Source organism: Euwallacea similis, chromosome 24 (genome assembly GCF_039881205.1).
Source record: "Euwallacea similis isolate ESF13 chromosome 24, ESF131.1, whole genome shotgun sequence".
Taxonomy (NCBI): domain Eukaryota; kingdom Metazoa; phylum Arthropoda; class Insecta; order Coleoptera; family Curculionidae; genus Euwallacea; species Euwallacea similis.
Genome location: NC_089632.1, coordinates 190,234 through 207,532, shown reverse-complemented (window position 1 = coordinate 207,532; position 17,299 = coordinate 190,234). Strand labels below are relative to the sequence as shown.

General features: G+C 32.5%; 2 protein-coding genes across 3 annotated transcripts; one reads left to right on the top strand and one right to left on the bottom strand.

Moving 5' to 3' along the window:
• Positions 1 to 1,904: 1,904 nt before the first annotated feature.
• Positions 1,905 to 10,054, top strand: LOC136416692 (uncharacterized). Its single transcript, XM_066401992.1, has 5 exons — positions 1,905 to 2,125; positions 3,252 to 3,433; positions 8,856 to 8,978; positions 9,034 to 9,365; positions 9,418 to 10,054. The coding sequence occupies exons 1-5, from the start codon at positions 1,977 to 1,979 to the stop codon at positions 9,832 to 9,834; spliced, it is 1,203 nt and encodes a 400-aa protein (XP_066258089.1). The 5' UTR covers positions 1,905 to 1,976; the 3' UTR covers positions 9,835 to 10,054.
• Positions 10,055 to 12,174: 2,120 nt separating this feature from the next.
• On the bottom strand, positions 12,175 to 17,064 carry LOC136416693 (uncharacterized). 2 transcript variants are annotated; one of them, XM_066401994.1, is made up of 5 exons: positions 16,986 to 17,053; positions 16,494 to 16,924; positions 16,315 to 16,438; positions 12,594 to 12,815; positions 12,175 to 12,537 (listed from the first exon to the last, which is right to left on the bottom strand). In XM_066401994.1, exons 1-5 carry the CDS (start codon positions 17,041 to 17,043, stop codon positions 12,275 to 12,277), a joined length of 1,098 nt encoding a protein of 365 aa, XP_066258091.1. In that variant the 5' UTR covers positions 17,044 to 17,053; the 3' UTR covers positions 12,175 to 12,274. The 2 variants fall into 2 exon arrangements, with proteins under 2 accessions (XP_066258091.1, XP_066258090.1); XM_066401993.1 differs by having other exon boundaries at positions 12,176 to 12,537; positions 16,494 to 16,930; positions 16,986 to 17,064.
• Positions 17,065 to 17,299: the final 235 nt, after the last annotated feature.

Sequence of the window (17,299 nt, the reverse complement as noted above, 5' to 3'; positions counted from 1 at the left end):
GATGTTGGAAGCCGTAACGCTTCGCATCTTAAAGCTTGATGTTGGAAGCCGTAACGCTTCGCATTTTAGAGCTTGATGTTGGAAGCCGCAGCGCTTCGCACAAAAAAAAAAAAAAAAAAAAAAAAAAAATTTGTTGATGTTGGAAGCCGTAACGCTTCACACCTTGAAAATTCTTTTATTGTTAAAAACTTAGACTTAATTTATTAAGTATGTTTTTGTCGAAAACTTAGATTTAATTCATTGAGTATGTTTTTGTTAAAACTTAGATTTAGTTCATCGAGTATATTTTTGTTAAGACTTACATTAATTCATTAAGTATGCTTTATTTGTCAATAATTGTTAGAGGCAAATTCGAGAGCGAATTTAGTGTCAGAATTGGCCGTGTGAGCATTCCTCGCTTATGTTAAGACCATCAAGTAATACCATGTGAGAATGACATGGGGGTTAGCCGTAAATTACTTCTAAGATAAGCGTGAGAAAACGATAGAGGGTTGTTTATGAATTCCTTAACATAGGCGAGAGAAAAATTGATGATGGGTCAGGGAATCGTGGGAAAAGGCCTGGAATGTGGCTTATCAATGCTCTTAAAAAAAGGAGAGGGGTGCTCTCGGGGGTGGATAAGGCATGTGTATCGGGGACTCGGTTTTGGATTCTTGACAAGTAAAGAAGTACCTCAAAATTTGTTTTTGTTTTATTTTTTTTCTTTCAATAACGATACCGAAATCTTACATGTATGTACCTGCTTCTTCCTCCCACATGTCTGATGAAGCGAATAAGTAGAAACACGTGTCGCATATAAGAATGGAAAAGATTTTCGATGCTCAAGTATATTTTTTACTCTGTGGTAATATAAATTACCATCTTTCCAAACAAGACGTGCTTGCCAAAATAAAATTAATCTTGAATAAATATTTTGGGCTTTATTACACATTTCTTGGTTACGTATTCCACAAATTGCCTCTGTCTGCCATTGTTTGGAGTTGACAGCATGGAACAAACGAACCTTTCACCGAAGATCCTTATTCATAAACTAGTCTGATTAAGCTAGAGCTCTCTTGCGCTTACAGAGCCGTAATCAGCCTCAGTCATACTGAACACAGCTAGTACTCTTAGACTAACTAGGATATTGCCAGGACTAGGCACCTCTATACAAGGGTTCTAAGAAGTAACCTAATAAATCAATAAAAAAAGTTATGTTACAGTAAAATTAAGCCCCGGTCCTGCAAATTTCATTACATAAATTTCTTGTTCTGCTATTCACTGTACTACGGATGTTTGAAAGACCGCCAGCAGCGTATAATACATCTAATGGAAGCAATGGATAAAAAAAAATTCAGCTGGAGCGCAAATTCGCCGCTGTTATGCTTTGTTGTTGGTTCATTATTTCATTCGGAGCTGCGCTTATTGAGTTCGTAAATTAAAAAATGGAAGCAAACAGCACAATAGAAAATATAAAGGGACAGAATTTTTAATGTTCGCTTCTTCATTGAAAACTGTGTCCTGGTGATTATAGAATCGAAATAAGTGGTGCTTATATTAGATATTAACACATGGAAAATTCATGCTTAAGTGGCGGTCCATATTTACAACTATTACAAAATAGACGCAATATGATCTAAACGACTGATAAACATATCGTAATAGTACATGGTTTAGAGTACTGAGAGAGGAGTAAATGGTTCGCTTTAAATAAGAAGCTAAATGGTTTTTGTAGTAACTGCTACCATAAATAGAAAACTTACTAGGCAAGTTAAAGCTCTATTTATCAAAAACTCTTTGCCTGACATCATAAGATACTCATCGAAAAGGATTTAAACTTTGAATATGCTCTTGCACTATGGGGAATCCTTGAAAACCGCAAATTAAATTATTCACGATAAACGCCCAGACTTGCCGATTAAACAAATAACAATGCTTACAGTTGCTTTCAGTATATTTTTTACAGTTTTACCTACAGCGAGTTGACAAACGGTTTGATGGAAAACCTAGTGGAAGATGGACCTTTTATTATCCAAGATCTGCCCAATTTGATTACTCCACACATGCCTTGCGACCAGTCAAAGATCGTAAAAGTGAATTACTCAAGAGCGAAATACTTGGATCAGTATGGATCTGTTTATCTGAGGTAAGCCAAAGTTGAGTCACTGTTTCAGTTAGACACTTAGTACAGAGTAAAGAAGTTTCGAATTTTTAGCATTTACTGAAAACCAGATACAATGAATATGAAATAAGTACTAAAATTAAAATACAAATGGAAATTTGCCAGTAAATCTTATTTGTGGCCGTTTCTTTAATTGCGATTGATTATTTCAAATAGATGAGAATGAAACTGAGCATAAATACTACAAAATAAAGCAAATTATTGACGAAATTAAGCAAAAAGTGAGATTTGGTTTTAGAAATGCAAGTCAAAGGCTATGAAACATATGGAATAAATGAATGAAAAAACTTACCCTTTTCTGGACAAAGTAAGATATCTTTTTGAATATACGAATACTCTTTTCATTCTCACAGCTTTTACTTCCTTCATATTCAATTCGATCTTATCTTTTCTAACCTTCTTCTATGGCAACTTCAGCAGTTCTGAAAGGTGAATGGAAGTCAAACACAATTTAAGAAGTTCCCACAAAAAAAAGTCCATAGAATTAAATCAGGGGACTTTCCTGGTCACTACACAGACCCGTTACTGTCAATCCAGTTTTGTCCAAAAGTGTTATTTAGGTATTGCTGCACAATACGAGGTCTAATACATTAGATATGAGAACAAATCGAGGCTAATTTGATATTACTGGATATATTATTGCGATAATTCCTAAGACGTTTTTGCTTATAAATTTTAAAGGATAATACATAAGAAAAAAATGATTTAATAAAAGTTGTGTGAGAAAATAGGATCGATATAATTTTGATAGAATTTATGTATGTTTCTGGGAAAAATATCATTGATGACATCAGACCTCGTTCCTCCAACATTTAGAAATGAACTTTTTCAGGTCGAAATGGAGGTCGTCCAACCCCATTGAACACCAATAGTTTAAATTTTTCATATTACTTTCCGTTCCCATAAAATAGATATAGGGGTGTCGAGTTTGAGACACTCTGTACATAAATATGCATATGAAGGTGGGTTAGTCCAGCTGACACGAAAATGCGATGGAAATGTTAGGGTGTTTGAAGTTTTACATTTTGTGTTGAAATTTACTTGGTTTCTTTTGTTTGATCAGCTACTTTAATTTTTTCTCTTCATTTAGATTAAAAATTGAGTTGGTCAACACGACAACTGGCGAAAATTGGGTATTATCAACTATAGCCAAAACGTTACCCAAATACAGCATTACGCATGACATAATCAAAATTCGAGCCATATTTAAAAACCAAGTAGGACTCTACACTACAGCACGTAACACTATTGATGTTTATTTAAAAGGAAAAGGTAAATATTATTCATTTGTAAAAGGTTTCACGACCAGTCAAAGTACATTGAATTTATTTTCCGGACATATAAGTCACATTATTGCTTCTTGACGTTTCGTTCACAACTACGGTGGACATTCTCAAGACGTGATTTTCTGTATACCTGGACATTGACTGAAACTGAGCGGTAGCTGCAAAGTTCAGTATATTTATTGACTCTTCATTTGATAATAGATGGTGGAACATCGGCGAACACTGAGTGTGACGTAATACATCATAGAGAAGTTAAAAGATAGAGTCCCTGATTAAAGGAATTAAGTTGGAATAGCTCCAGACGATTGTCTCATTGCGGCTAATAGTGGAACTACGGTGACACATGTGTCAATATAGTCTTCGTCACACCATAGGCCATGACCTTTTATTTATTTATTTATTATATTTTTGTGAAAATGAGGAAGCATGAAATAGGCGTAGAAACAAATCTTTTAAGGGGACAAAAATGTTTTTAATTTCATCCGTGGTACCCCCATTGATATGACTCTGAACATTTTAAATTAAAAATATGATACGCCACTGGTTTCAAAAATTGTAAAATAATTTTCTGAATGCTTCATATTTCTGTGAAAAAAAGGTCTCTTGAATATTTTTCATAACGTTAACTGTTTTCATGGAAAAAAAATAAAACGCAACAATCTGCAACTGAGAAATCGCATAATTGATTCTTTTAACACAATAAATAATACACCAGAAATTTTTAAAAACAGTGCGCGATAATATGCGAAAAGCGTCGAGGCGTGCATTCTTGCAGGTGGAGGGCATTTTCAACACTTTATTTAATTGTTCTTTTATAAGTAACGTAATGTACCCAATTTAGTCTTGTGGTTTTAATATTAGTTAGCAAATCATGTTTTTTTTCCCATGAAAACAGTTAACGTTATGAAAAATATTTAAAATATCTTTTTTCATAGAAATATGAAGCATTCAGAAAATTATTTTTATTTTATTTAACCAGTGGCACATCATATTTTTCGTTTAAAATGTTCAGGGCCATATTAATGAGGACGCCACTAATTAAATTTGAAACATTGTTTTCCCCTTGCGTCTGATGCGTCTCTACACTTATTTTACGCTCTTCAATTTTCATAAAAATATTTAATGCCATAAGGACTTATTAGGCAAAAATTTTAAAAAATAATTTTTTACTATCTTGTATTTGAAACAGGAAGCGAAAACGAACCCATGTACTTATGAATTTTTTTCTTCTTTCGGTCACAAGAATCTAAAGTAAGCAGTTGGCAGACCTATTTGGAAACACCCTGTATTATACTGGGTGTTTTTTAATAAGTGCCCGATATTTCACAGAACGATTCCTCGTGTATTTTTAAGATAAAAAGTTCATATAGGCATGGGTCCTCAAGGCCTTACTTATAGAGCTACAGGGTGTTAAACATTTATTTTAAATTTTTGTTTTTCTAAGTAATTTTTGAAATAGCATCGAAGTTGGACGAAACTTGGTACTTAGGAGTTTTGTAACATGAAAAAGTTAAATTTTATCTTAGTTTCATTCTTACATGTAGAGGACGCTACCTACATGTTTTTTTCTGTTTTGAACAGTCATTTTCGTGCACACTTGTATCACCTTTTTTAGCAAAAAATCAATTCCTCTCATTTTTACATAAAAAAGGTATTTTTATCAAACGTCGTTATGAACAACCATTTTCGAGATATTTTGATTTAAAGTAATCGATGCATATGTTTTTCAAAAAGTGAAACTACAATATTGTGTAAAATTACTTTTTTTAGTTGACATAAAAATTTTGAACCCTAATTTTTAAACAACAATAAACGGAAAAACACATTGATAAAAAATTAACTAAAAATCAAAATAAATGTTGAAAATGAAAAAAAGATAAAATAATATTATTAATTATTAATTTTAAAGATAAAATTTAAGTTTCTCATGTTACAAAATCCCTAAATGCCAAGTTTCGTCCAGATTCGATAATATTTCAAAAATTACTTAGAAAAAACAAAAATAAAAATAAATTTTTAACAGAATTCTGTAGCTCGATAAGTAAGGCCTTGCGGACCCATGCTTATATGGACTTTTTATCTTGAAAATATCCCAGGAACCGTTCTGTGAAATATCGGACGCTTATTAAAAAACACTCTGTATATAACTGCAAAACTTCATTTCAAATAAATCAATTCAATTCATTTTCTTACCAGAATCTATCTACTTATTCATTATTTTCGTAAAAATAATTTAGCTTTTTTTCTGCTTTTTATGACAATTCATCGATAATAAAACCATTAATGGACCACTTAAGGTTCCTTAAAGTCCCTTAATGGTCTGATAAAAATAATCTGGTCACTGGTAAAAATAAGGTTATCGCGTGTTAATGATTAAAGTGGTTTAAAAATTCTCTATTATCTCTATGACCTCTTTTATAAATGTAACTGTAAGGAAACCCTCCCGACTAAAATCATTTTACTTGGTACGTCATTATCAAAGGCGACGGTTTTGATAATGTCCACCACAGTTGTAGACGAACTTTAAAAAGCAATTTCTTTGAACCACGATTTATGTGCCCGGAAAAAATGTTATACAGGATGTTAAGTACATGTACTTATTTCAAGGGTTGAATCTTTAACTGATTGTATTCTACATTGATAAAAACTTTTTGTCATAAAACCAGTTAAAGATTCATGCCTTGAAATAAGTACATGTACTTAATTAACATCCTATATTGTAAATATACAGGGTGTTTCAGAATTATGGTGACAAATCGATAGAGGTAACAGATTATCGAAAAATAAATATAGTTTACTTAATAAAAGATTGTCTTAAGACCCGTCATTTCTGAGGTACAGGGTATTAAAATTCTACTTTTTATTCTTTTTTTTAAATTTATTGTAAAACTACTGGGACTATTGAAATGAAAATTGGTGTATCTTTGTTTCGTAATCCGATAAATTTGACGGGCATAATTAAAATTTTGTACATAATAGAGGGCGCTAGTTACACGTGTATCATTACATATTTTCATCCATAACTTTTTTAAATTTAGATTTATCGGTAAAAGAGTTCAAGAATATTAAAGAACAGTCAATTCTGTATAAAAAAGTCACTCTTAGTAATATACTCTAAAGTGAACGGTTGTCCAGAAAAATGACAATTATTGTCATATCGATTTTAAACGCTTTTTTTTTAAGGAAAGTCTGAGGTTTTTCTATCATTGCTTTTAATACTATCTAATTACAATGAAATAAACACTAATATTACAATAAATGTTCAAAGTGATGACCACGTTGATCAATACATAAATTGCACCGTCGTAACAAGTTTTGTTGTACCCTTTGGAAAATTCTTGGGGTATTCCGAATCACATCAAAAGCATTGAAAATTCTTTCAGTTAATTCTTCAACATTTATTACTGGTGTCGTGTACACTAAACCCTTCATATGACCCCAAAGAAAATAAATTCATGACATGATTATAAACTGTCAATTCACTGACAGTTAACTTACTAATGGTTTGCAATACGCATAAAATTTATTGTATAATAATAGAGTTGAATATCAGTTTTGAAAAAGTCAAATTCAATTTAAATTTAAAATCGTAAAAGCTAGAGTTATTAAATTTTTGTTTTATAACATTTGAAGTTATACCTTTTGACGCGTAACAAACCATTGTGCGTTAGAAGCTACTTTAAAATGGAGCACACTTTTCCGGAGTTGACTGATATGGTGTTTATTTATGGTGAAACTCAAGGTAACACAAGAGAAACCGAAAGAATTTATCAAGATTTCCTACTCGACGACATCCAAGTAAGGCAAAATTTCCAGCAATTGTTAGACGCTTGCGTGAAAGTGGTACATTGTTGCTTAATAGGCATGATGCTGGTGCACCAAGACGAGTTCGTTCTGGACAAGTAGAAGGGGACATTCTCCAAAGAATTGAAAATCAACCATCCACGGGTACTCGGGCAATTGCTAATGAATTGGGAATTTCAAATTTGACAGTTTGGAGAACTTTGAACGAACAACTCTTACGTCCATATCATCCACAAAGGGTGTATGCACTGGTCCCTGATGATTACCCGAAGCGAATTAATTTTTGCCATTGGTACATTCGATGCATTGCAAGAAATCAGAATTTTGCCAATTTAATACTATTTAGCGATGAAACGCAATTTACTAGGGACGAATATTTGAACATCCACAATAGCCACGTTTAGGACGAAGAAAATCATCATCTGACGCACACTAAAAACCACCAGCACCGCTTTTCAGTCAATATTTGAGCTGGAATAGTAGGTAACCATTTACTAGGCCCTATTGTATTACCACATCATTTAAATTCAAACAGATATTTGCAAATTTGCAAATTTTATGTGATAATTTACCAGAGCTTTTGGAGGATATGCCACTAGTAATACATAGCAAAATGTGGTATCAGAATGATGGTGCTCCAGTTCATTCTTTCAGAGCAGTAAGAGATCATATTAATGAGGTTTATGGGAGACGCTGAATAGGTAGATTTGGTCCAGTGGCATGGCCTCCTCGTTCCCCTGATTTAACCCCCCTGAATTATTTTCTTTGGGGTCATGTGAAGGGTTTAGTATACACGACACCAGTAATAAATGTTGAAGAATTAACTGAAAGAATTTTCAATGCTTTTGATGTGATTCGGAATACCCCAAGAATTTTCCAAAGGGTACAACAAAACTTGTTACGACGGTGCAATTTATGTATTGATCAACGTGGTCATCACTTTGAACATTTATTGTAATATTAGTGTTTATTTCATTGTAATTAGATAGTATTAAAAGCAATGATAGAAAAACCTCAGACTTTCCTTAAAAAAAAAAGCGTTTAAAATCGATATGACAATAATTGTCATTTTTCTGGACAACCGTTCACTTTAGAGTATATTACTAAGAGTGACTTTTTTATACAGAATTGACTGTTCTTTAATATTCTTGAACTCTTTTACCGATAAATCTAAATTTAAAAAAGTTTTGGATGAAAATATGTAATGATACACGTGTAACTAGCGCCCTCTATTATGTACAAAATTTTAATTATGCCCGTCAAATTTATCGGATTACGAAACAAAGATACACCAATTTTCATTTCAATAGTCCCAGTAATTTTACAATAAATTAAAAAAAAAGAAAAAAAAAGTAGAATTTTAATACCCTGTATCTCAGAAATGACGGGTCTTAAGACAATCTTTTATGAAGTAAACTATATTTATTTTTCGATAATCTGTTACCTCTATCGATTTGTCACCATAATTCTGAAACACCCTGTATATACATTGCTCTGTTAATTATTATATCCATGATAATTACCAATACCAACTGGGTGTGTGGTGGGTCTAGCTTTAACAACTCGAAATACTTAAAAATGATTAAAAAATTGTTTGCTTTTAGGTGTGAAGCAAGGCGAAGACGTCATGTTACGTAGCTTCGGTGGAAGAATTAATCTCAATGGATCTGACGACATAGATCACAATGCTGTTCTCATTACTGCTGACCCAAAATGTTCATTCGCAGGTATGAACTTGTAACTGTGTTGTTTGAGCAGATTATTAAAAAATAACAATCAAAGGCTTCAAATCGGTGCACAGACGTACTGGTTTTGACTTGGAATCTACCAAGGCAATTCTGATAGCTCTAGCTAAGTTCCATGCTGGTACTCTAGCCCTCAAAACCGATAAATTCAAGGAGTTTAGAACAAAAATTCGACCATACTTAAATGAATATAGCAGCCTTTTAAAAGGTAACAACTTCGACCAAATTGCTCGAATACACATGATCAACGGTCTGAAAGAAAACAGGTTTGCACATGAGATAGTTGACAAAGCAGTTAAATCTTTTGACAATAAGGTACCATTGGAAGAAGTAGATCATTGGGCTACATTTACACATTCCAATCTTTGGGTAACAAGTTTCTGGATCAATATGTTTCGGATTACTAAATGATATGTTTCAGGTAAAGAACATTTTGACGAAATACGACAAAAAGGGACAACCTCTAGACGTTAAACTAAAAGGGTTTCAAGAGGCTCAATACGCCTCCGCTCTGAGAGATCTACTATTCTTTCTTTTCACCAGCGTACAACTAGTTGTTCTCAAGCAACACCTCCAAGAACTTATAAATTTCTACTACGATCAATTTCACAAAGTTTTAACAAAACTAGAAGTAAGTTGCGATCACTTTCTGAGAGACTCTTTCGACGGAGAACTGCATAGAATCATCTCAGAGGGAGAGTTTTACAAGATTGTTTGTGCGTTATATCCCATTTTAGGTAATGACATACACAGTGATGAAAGTAGTCTTAAAGATCCTCTTCATATTACTCGTCTGTGTTTTATTGTCAAAGAATTTATTGCACGCGATTGGTTGTAGATGTTTAGTTAAATATAAAACCAGGTTAGAAACAAAAGGACTATTTTGATTTTACAATAGTGCACACCATCAGAGTCAATTGTAAATATAGAAATTAGATACTCTAATAGTACAGATTTGCTTTTATGTATGGAAATGGTGGAGTATTTCTTAAACTAAGAGAGTCAGAAAAACAACACACACATAAGTTGTACAGATTTTACTGTAAAGAGGCCTATTTCAATAAAGAACAATTAGAATAAAGGATCAATCAACAAATAGCGATAAAGTTCCATTTATCTAATAAAAGATGATGACAGAAAAACTTTTTCCAGGCATGAAGAAATGTTACAATTTTTGAAACCGCGAAATATGTCTTTAAACTGTTATTTTTTTATTTTTTTGATTTGCTTGTTTAAATTTGAATCGAATGTTTGAAAATTCAATGTCGCAGAAACGTGCTTGGTTTATCAGAAATATACAGGGTGTTTTTTAAGCACGTGGCCAAACTTCAAAGGGTAATTTTTTAAGTGATTCTAAGCCGAAAAGTTTATATAAACATAGATGCAGTAGGATTTCATTTTCAAGATATAGGGTTTCAAAATTTTTTTCTAAAATGATTTTGTCGTAGAAATCTTAATAATCTTTTAGTCAATTTTGTTGAAATTTGACAGCGTTATTTATGGTAGAAAGTTGCTAATTTAGCTCTAACTTCATTCAAATTATTAAGTCTAGTGGTGTCCCAGGGAGTACCTTAACCAGCTCTTTTGCCAAAAAAATGTTCTATTAATTGTTAACAAAAAAGACTTCTTAGTATTTTTTTGCTCATGTAGCCGTTTTCAATAAAAAATTATTTCAACGAATATGCCAATCAATGAGGCGAAGAGTAGACTCTTATATTACGGCTGAGGGCAGTCAATTTCATCATTTATTTTAATTATACTTAGTTTTAAAATAATGTTTGTCTTATTTGTTAACAATTAATGTAACATGTAAAAAAAATGTTGGCGTGCTTTTTTTCCTTACAAATATGTCATGGTATGGCCATATAAGAATTTTAACGCTCTGTATCTTGGAAATTAAGCGTTTTCGGACCTGGGTTTATATAAACTTTTTTACTTAAAATAAACTTCAGCAATCACTTATTAAAATCTTTCGCACTTACTTACTAACATTCTGTATGTATATCTCAAAGTAAATCAACCACAAACAATTTATTTTGCAAAAGTCGAGGAGTGATGTAACAAGACTTTTTTCGACATAGTTTCATAATGCATCAAAATAATAATAGAGTTTTATTTAAAATTTTTAAGATTTGAGCATTTTTTCATGTTCAAGTTGGTTCTAATTTTGTGGACACTAGAAAATATTAGGTAAAGCTTGGCAGCATACTAAAATATGAGCCTTCTACAGTATTGTTGACAAAAAAGAGTTATAAATCACATTTTCGTTTGTTAACAATTTGCAATTCTGCAGACATCTGCGTGTGTCACTTTCAACATTCAATTGCAAATATCTTGAAAATTTTTAATTCTTAGGTCAACATATTAATAAACTTGTGTTAAAATTGAACGTAAAATTCAAAAATGTAATAATGTATAGTGTTTCAATTAAAATAAATAAGCAAGTATAGACTTTCGGTACAACCGGAAATGTGACGTCATGGAAAATATTTTAGATGGGGTTCTTACCAAACCATTAAATTTTCATCACTTTGCTATTCATAGTTTTCCCAAAGTGTCTAATGACGGTTGCCAGTGGGACACCCTGTATTTTGACTTTAATATAATTTACTAAATGTTGTATTTATTGCGACACCTTTTCAAGATTCCAAAGATTTGAATTGGCATTGGTATAAAACAAACTTACCAATTTGGGACACCAAAGGCGCATTCTTCGACTCACCATTCGAAACTGACTTAAAATTGAAGAAACAACAAGACAAAAAATTAACATATTTTTATTATATTATCTGTATTCTACATTAAGATTGTGCTTAATGTTAACATAGTTTTAATATTGCAGTAGGTAAGTTCATTAAGAAAGGGCTGTTATTGTCTGCTCTGACTTGGATTGGCAAATTGAGTTACCGAATGGAGCCTATTGCTATAATTTGTAGCAAGCTGAAATAAGATGAACTCATGGCTGAAACGTTGAAGACAATCTTTGTACCGAATTCATTGTATATAAATCCGGTTTTATCGATTGAATTTTATTTTTAGGGGTTGTAATATCGACTAATCAAATATTTAGAGTATAAATGCTTTTGTAGCTATATATAATATAAATACAACATACAACATTAATATGTTGATCAGAGGTGCTAATTTTCACTTACAGATATGTATGCTATTACAACTCTATTTTTTTATATGAGTATTTCTCAATATTTTAAATACACGAGATAAGTAAAAGTCACAAGTATGCTCATTAAAAATAATTTATATTCACGATAATAAAGTTAAGTACATTTGAAGCCTTCGGGTTCGAAATTGCACTCGTTGTTCTTGTTACCTTTAACCAACACGTTGGTGAAAGTCCAGTCAAAACAACCATCCTCAGCGCACAAGATATAGATAGGAACTGCTGTTGGTTCAACACTGCCAACGATATTAAGTAATTTCAAATCCCTTATAGGGATATTGTTCCTGGGGCTGGGGAAAGTAGAATTTTCAGGCATATTCCTGTAGTTTTCTTGAATATTAATTCCATAGTTGACTGGTCCTGGAAAACATTCAGATTACCACCTTGTTGGTAAAATCGCAAGTCACTGTACTCACCTTCGAAGACGATATTGTCGTAAGTGATGTTTCGCAAAAGCCCTTCACCCCCGTCTATATGAGTTTTGATATGTATTCCGTTCTCCCCACCTTCGAGATTTGAGTTGCTGATTGTGACATTCTGCAGGTGGTTGAGGTAAAATGTGTCTTTGCTGAATCCCACTGATATACTTAAACCATGTCCCCCATAACAGATCATGTCGTCAACTAATATGTTGGATCCTAGAAACCGCGGTTTTAACACTAAGTAGATACTAGGGTACAAGGTGGCGCCTTTTCGATGAATTTCTAAGGTACTTATACACCAAATGAAAATAAGGTTGTAACCGAAATTTTAGCAAGAAATTGAAAAATACGGTCATATTATTGGTGAATAATTATCACTACCCAGTAGATACATTATAGATCAATCTCTCTCTCAAATCAACTCGATGGATTTTTTCTGTCGTGAATGATGTTATATTGTTGGAGTCTATAGCCAACATTCTTATAAATATTGAAAAATAGGATTTAAGCGACCCTAGAGAATATATTGATATTCGTAATAAATATTAATATATTGTATATTGAGAATATTAATATTCTTTAGTCTTCATCCAGATCGATGGAGTCAAAGTATCTATACCTGTAAAGGTACTACACACTCTTAGAATTCTAACCCCTAAAATTCACTGAAACAACAATCGTTTCCCTTAAATTATAGAAGAAAAAAAGTCCAGAAGGATTTCATTACTATTGCCATAATCTGATAAGAATACTCCAATGCTTTCAAAATGTAATTTTGGCATAGATTATTTATTTTATTGCACCTATACAATTACAAGAACTTTGACCTAATTCTCGCCTTAGCTTGATTAATTAAATGTAATACAGAAATTGAAAATAAATGTCAAATAATAATATATACCATTAACAATTCGCGATTTCGAATTATCTGCTGTAAAGGTAAAATACATAAAAATAAGTTCTTTTCTCCCGATTTCCTTCCCATGTTGTTGAACTAGCTTAAAATGTATCATCTTATCGATATTTTACACGTTTCTGGAACGCATTCTCATTAAATCGGCGTGTAGAATTTGTGAACGTATTGTTAAGAATTGCGGTAGATACGCTACGAATTTTGATTACACGATTTCTTGCACAAATGCAGTACAAATATACAGGGATATCAACTTAAAATACAGAAATACAAGAACACCTGTTTCCCACACTTTAGTTCATCTAACAAATAAGTATCCCATTTGGAAAATATTAGTGGGTACCCCCCCCCCTTCCCCTATAAGAATTCACATGGTAACCCCTACACACGTCTATAATTTCAGCATTTTTTTTAAATAAAAGGGAAATATGCTGTTTGGACTACTGTGTAGATATACCGAGTTTCAATAAAATATCTTGCGCCATTTTGAAAACGCGAAGAAAAATATTTTATTTTTTTATATTTAACACTGTATCTCGGAAACGACTCATTTTAGGACATACATTTATGTAACATTTTTGTCTTAGAATATTCCAGAGAATCAACTCCTTGACTATCGGAATATCCTTAGGAACCACCTTGTATGTACTATCAGCCACAAAAGTGGTCGACCATGCTAAGGTTCAAAATCGCTTGAAGCGTATTCCGGGCGAAGGCGCCTTATCAGTTCACAAAAAATTATCCACAACAAAAACGCTGTGTCGAGCGAATAAACTTAGAATTTTACATCGAATACCAAGTTTGCTGGAATATTTTCAGGATGATAATTTCAAATAAATCAATTCGGTTAGTAATTGTATGAAAACATCACTATATTAACATTGAATTTTGTAAATTGTAAAAGTTGATATGGTTATATAATTGTTTAAGATGAAAACAAAAAAAATACATGTTGAATTCAATTATAAACAAAACCAACAATTTACAAAACACTGTAGTACAATTTACTAAACTTCAAGACTTTTATTAACAATAATATTTTGCTGGGAATTAGGAATTAATTAATCTGACTGTTTCCTACCTCTCACTTAACAATCAAGTGATTTCTATGTCGCAAAAGTTCTTTAAACAAAAAATGACATAAACGACGTTTTTCGTAATGCGTACGTTAAAAGAGAAAATTTCAAGTCACAGACTGATAATTCAGTTGCCTGCATAACATTTTTGAGGTATAATAATTGCATTTTTTACTTGGCCCTCCAAGACCGGCCTAGCTGATTGAGAGAAAAATGTAGAATTACTTCTTTTAAACTAAAACATAAAAAAATTCTATCTTGTGATACATCCTTGTAAAGGGGTTATTAAGATCTTTTAAAAATCGCCGAAACATGCACTGGTCCGTATTTGAAAAACTCAAGTTGTTCTCATTATCTCAAAAGCTAAGGAACATTTAAAATTTTGAAATTTACTGGTTTGTAGACATAAGAAAACTACGAAGTTCTTGTATCAAATGTTTTGATGAAAAACCTTTAGTTATCAATTCATTTAGAAAATTAAATTAGACCTAATTTTAGTTTTTTTACAGTAACTCAGAAACTAAAAATCATTCGGCAACATTGTTTTCGGTTCTTAGAAGAGTATTAAATGTGACACATTTTTTCCAATTTAACCGACCCTGTAACTCTTCCCGTTTAAGAGATAGCAATAATAGCACATCGAATTGGGAACACCCTGTATAACACAGCCGACGTCTCACAGACTTTTCGCTCAAGTCGAGATGAAATTCTTGCCAGAAGTAACAATATAAACAAAAAAACGTCTCCAAATTTAAGCCAGTGATAAAGTTACCTTAATTGAAAAAAGACAATGTGATTACGTACCATAATATTCATCTCACGACTAATTTCGGATATATTGCGCCCTTGTTCGTACAAAAGTACTACATTACTTTTTATGTCTTTGCTCAGATTCAGAGCCATCGCGCCTTAACGATGAACTGAGAAAATACAAAAAAATAAAATTGTCTTAATAAATTGGGCTAGTAATACATGTTTGTGTGCAAAATATTGATGTATATACACAAAAAGGAGGATCCAACAAAAAGTAATCTAGGTCAAGTGTGACAAAAAATGGTATCCGACCCACAGTACCGCAAGCGATTTTGATTTGAAACTGGTCGGCCACTTTTGTGGTCGATAGTATATTATTACAGTTTCCAGAAATGTAGAAAAATAAATGAAAATTCTTGAATTTCATTTTTAATTTTCCTGCGGTTATTTGAACAGATACAATAATTTGATCTCGACTTCATTGTGATAGTTTTTGTGTCTCGTGTGTCATTAAACTTGAAATACAACTTTTAGTTTTTGGTCCACTATCTTCAACTTATTTTTTTACGAACATGGAAATTTTATTCAATTTTTCGATATGGCCTTCATTCCTCAAAAAATGGGGCATGTGGCACTAATAACAGTTTTCGTCTTATCAATCTCAAAATTATATGCGAAATGTAAACAACTCTTAAACATCCAGTTTTGAAGATTAAAAATGCGCCACTTGTTAAGTGTTTATTACTTGACCACTTGAGAAATTCAAGTGTTCTCAAGAAAAATATCTATATGAATCTGCCAGGAAACTGCAATCCCACTTCCTTTCCTGTAATTATAAAATATGCACAGCATTCTTTTCGCTAACTTTCTTATTTAACCTCCTCTAATCTAATGCTAAAAGAGATATCGACCAATTACACGTTGTCAAGTCTTCTTTTATGATACCCCAACTGATATCTAAACCCCAACTTACCACTTCTTAGAGCAACACAGTCATCTTGATTGTGAACTACTCCGCCTGACAAAACTACGTTAGTAGAGTTCGAAATATCAAAACCATCAGTGTTGTTTCCGGCCTTGTCAACACCTGCCATTTCCTTTCCAACAAAAGAAAATCAATGAGCAGTAATAAAGTCAATAGGAAAAACTTACAGGATCTCCACTTGAAGCGTCAATGACCCATCCTTCCAATCGGACATCCGAAGAATCAACCAAGTTCACACAATGAATAGGGTTATTCAAAACGTGAATATTGTTCATTGACGAATTATGCAGTTGAATAGTAAAGAACTTGGGCTTAAGATTGCCCCATTCCCCTTGTCCATCCCAGTAAAGTGGCCCTTGACCGTTTAATATAGAATTTTCTTCTCCTTCAATTGTCACGTTTGTTCCGTTGATTTCCACTAATGGCCCTTCCCATTCATAATAGCCGAATGTAGTGTTTCCTCTAAAATACAATTTAGTCTCAGTGTTCAAGTGGAGCCTCAAAGTTTCGCCTCCAGGTATGTAGAGATTGTCCAGGGTAATGGAATCACATATTTGCAAAGCGACGCTAACCTGGCTGAAATCAGTTACGACACAACCTAATGCTGAGGTGTGTATGAATTTTAATGATATTTCAGTAATTAACATGTGCAAACTTACTTGTGGCGCACTGGAAAAGGACACAGCTAACCAAACAGGCTAAGAGAAGTGCATTCATGGTTTTTCTGTCTAGACAATAAAAACGAGCTCAGAATGAATCAATATTATGAATTTACCTTTTATAGAAACTGATGCAGCTTGAAGGACCTTACTTGTTGAGATAAACAATTATCAATTGAACATATTAAGTTTACATAATTTACTGTTATCGATAGTTGACGTCTTTGAATTTCCTAGAATACATGAAGAAAGTGAATTAAGTGGTCACACTTCTTAAGGGTTAATAGTTTTATACACCTTTACATTTTAGTACA

Coding starts and splice junctions, on each gene's coding strand:
- LOC136416693 (XM_066401993.1), bottom strand. CDS start 17,043: ATGAATGCACTTCTCTTAGCCTGTTTGGTTAGCTGTGTCCTTTTCCAG. Junction 12,816..16,314: donor CTGTGTTGCTCTAAGAAGTG/GTAAGTTGGGGT, acceptor CGCGGTTTCTAG/GATCCAACATATTAGTTGAC. Junction 12,538..12,593: donor CGACAATATCGTCTTCGAAG/GTGAGTACAGTG, acceptor AATGTTTTCCAG/GACCAGTCAACTATGGAATT.
- LOC136416692 (XM_066401992.1), top strand. CDS start 1,977: ATGGAAAACCTAGTGGAAGATGGACCTTTTATTATCCAAGATCTGCCC. Junction 2,126..3,251: donor TATGGATCTGTTTATCTGAG/GTAAGCCAAAGT, acceptor CTCTTCATTTAG/ATTAAAAATTGAGTTGGTCA. Junction 9,366..9,417: donor TTACACATTCCAATCTTTGG/GTAACAAGTTTC, acceptor GATATGTTTCAG/GTAAAGAACATTTTGACGAA.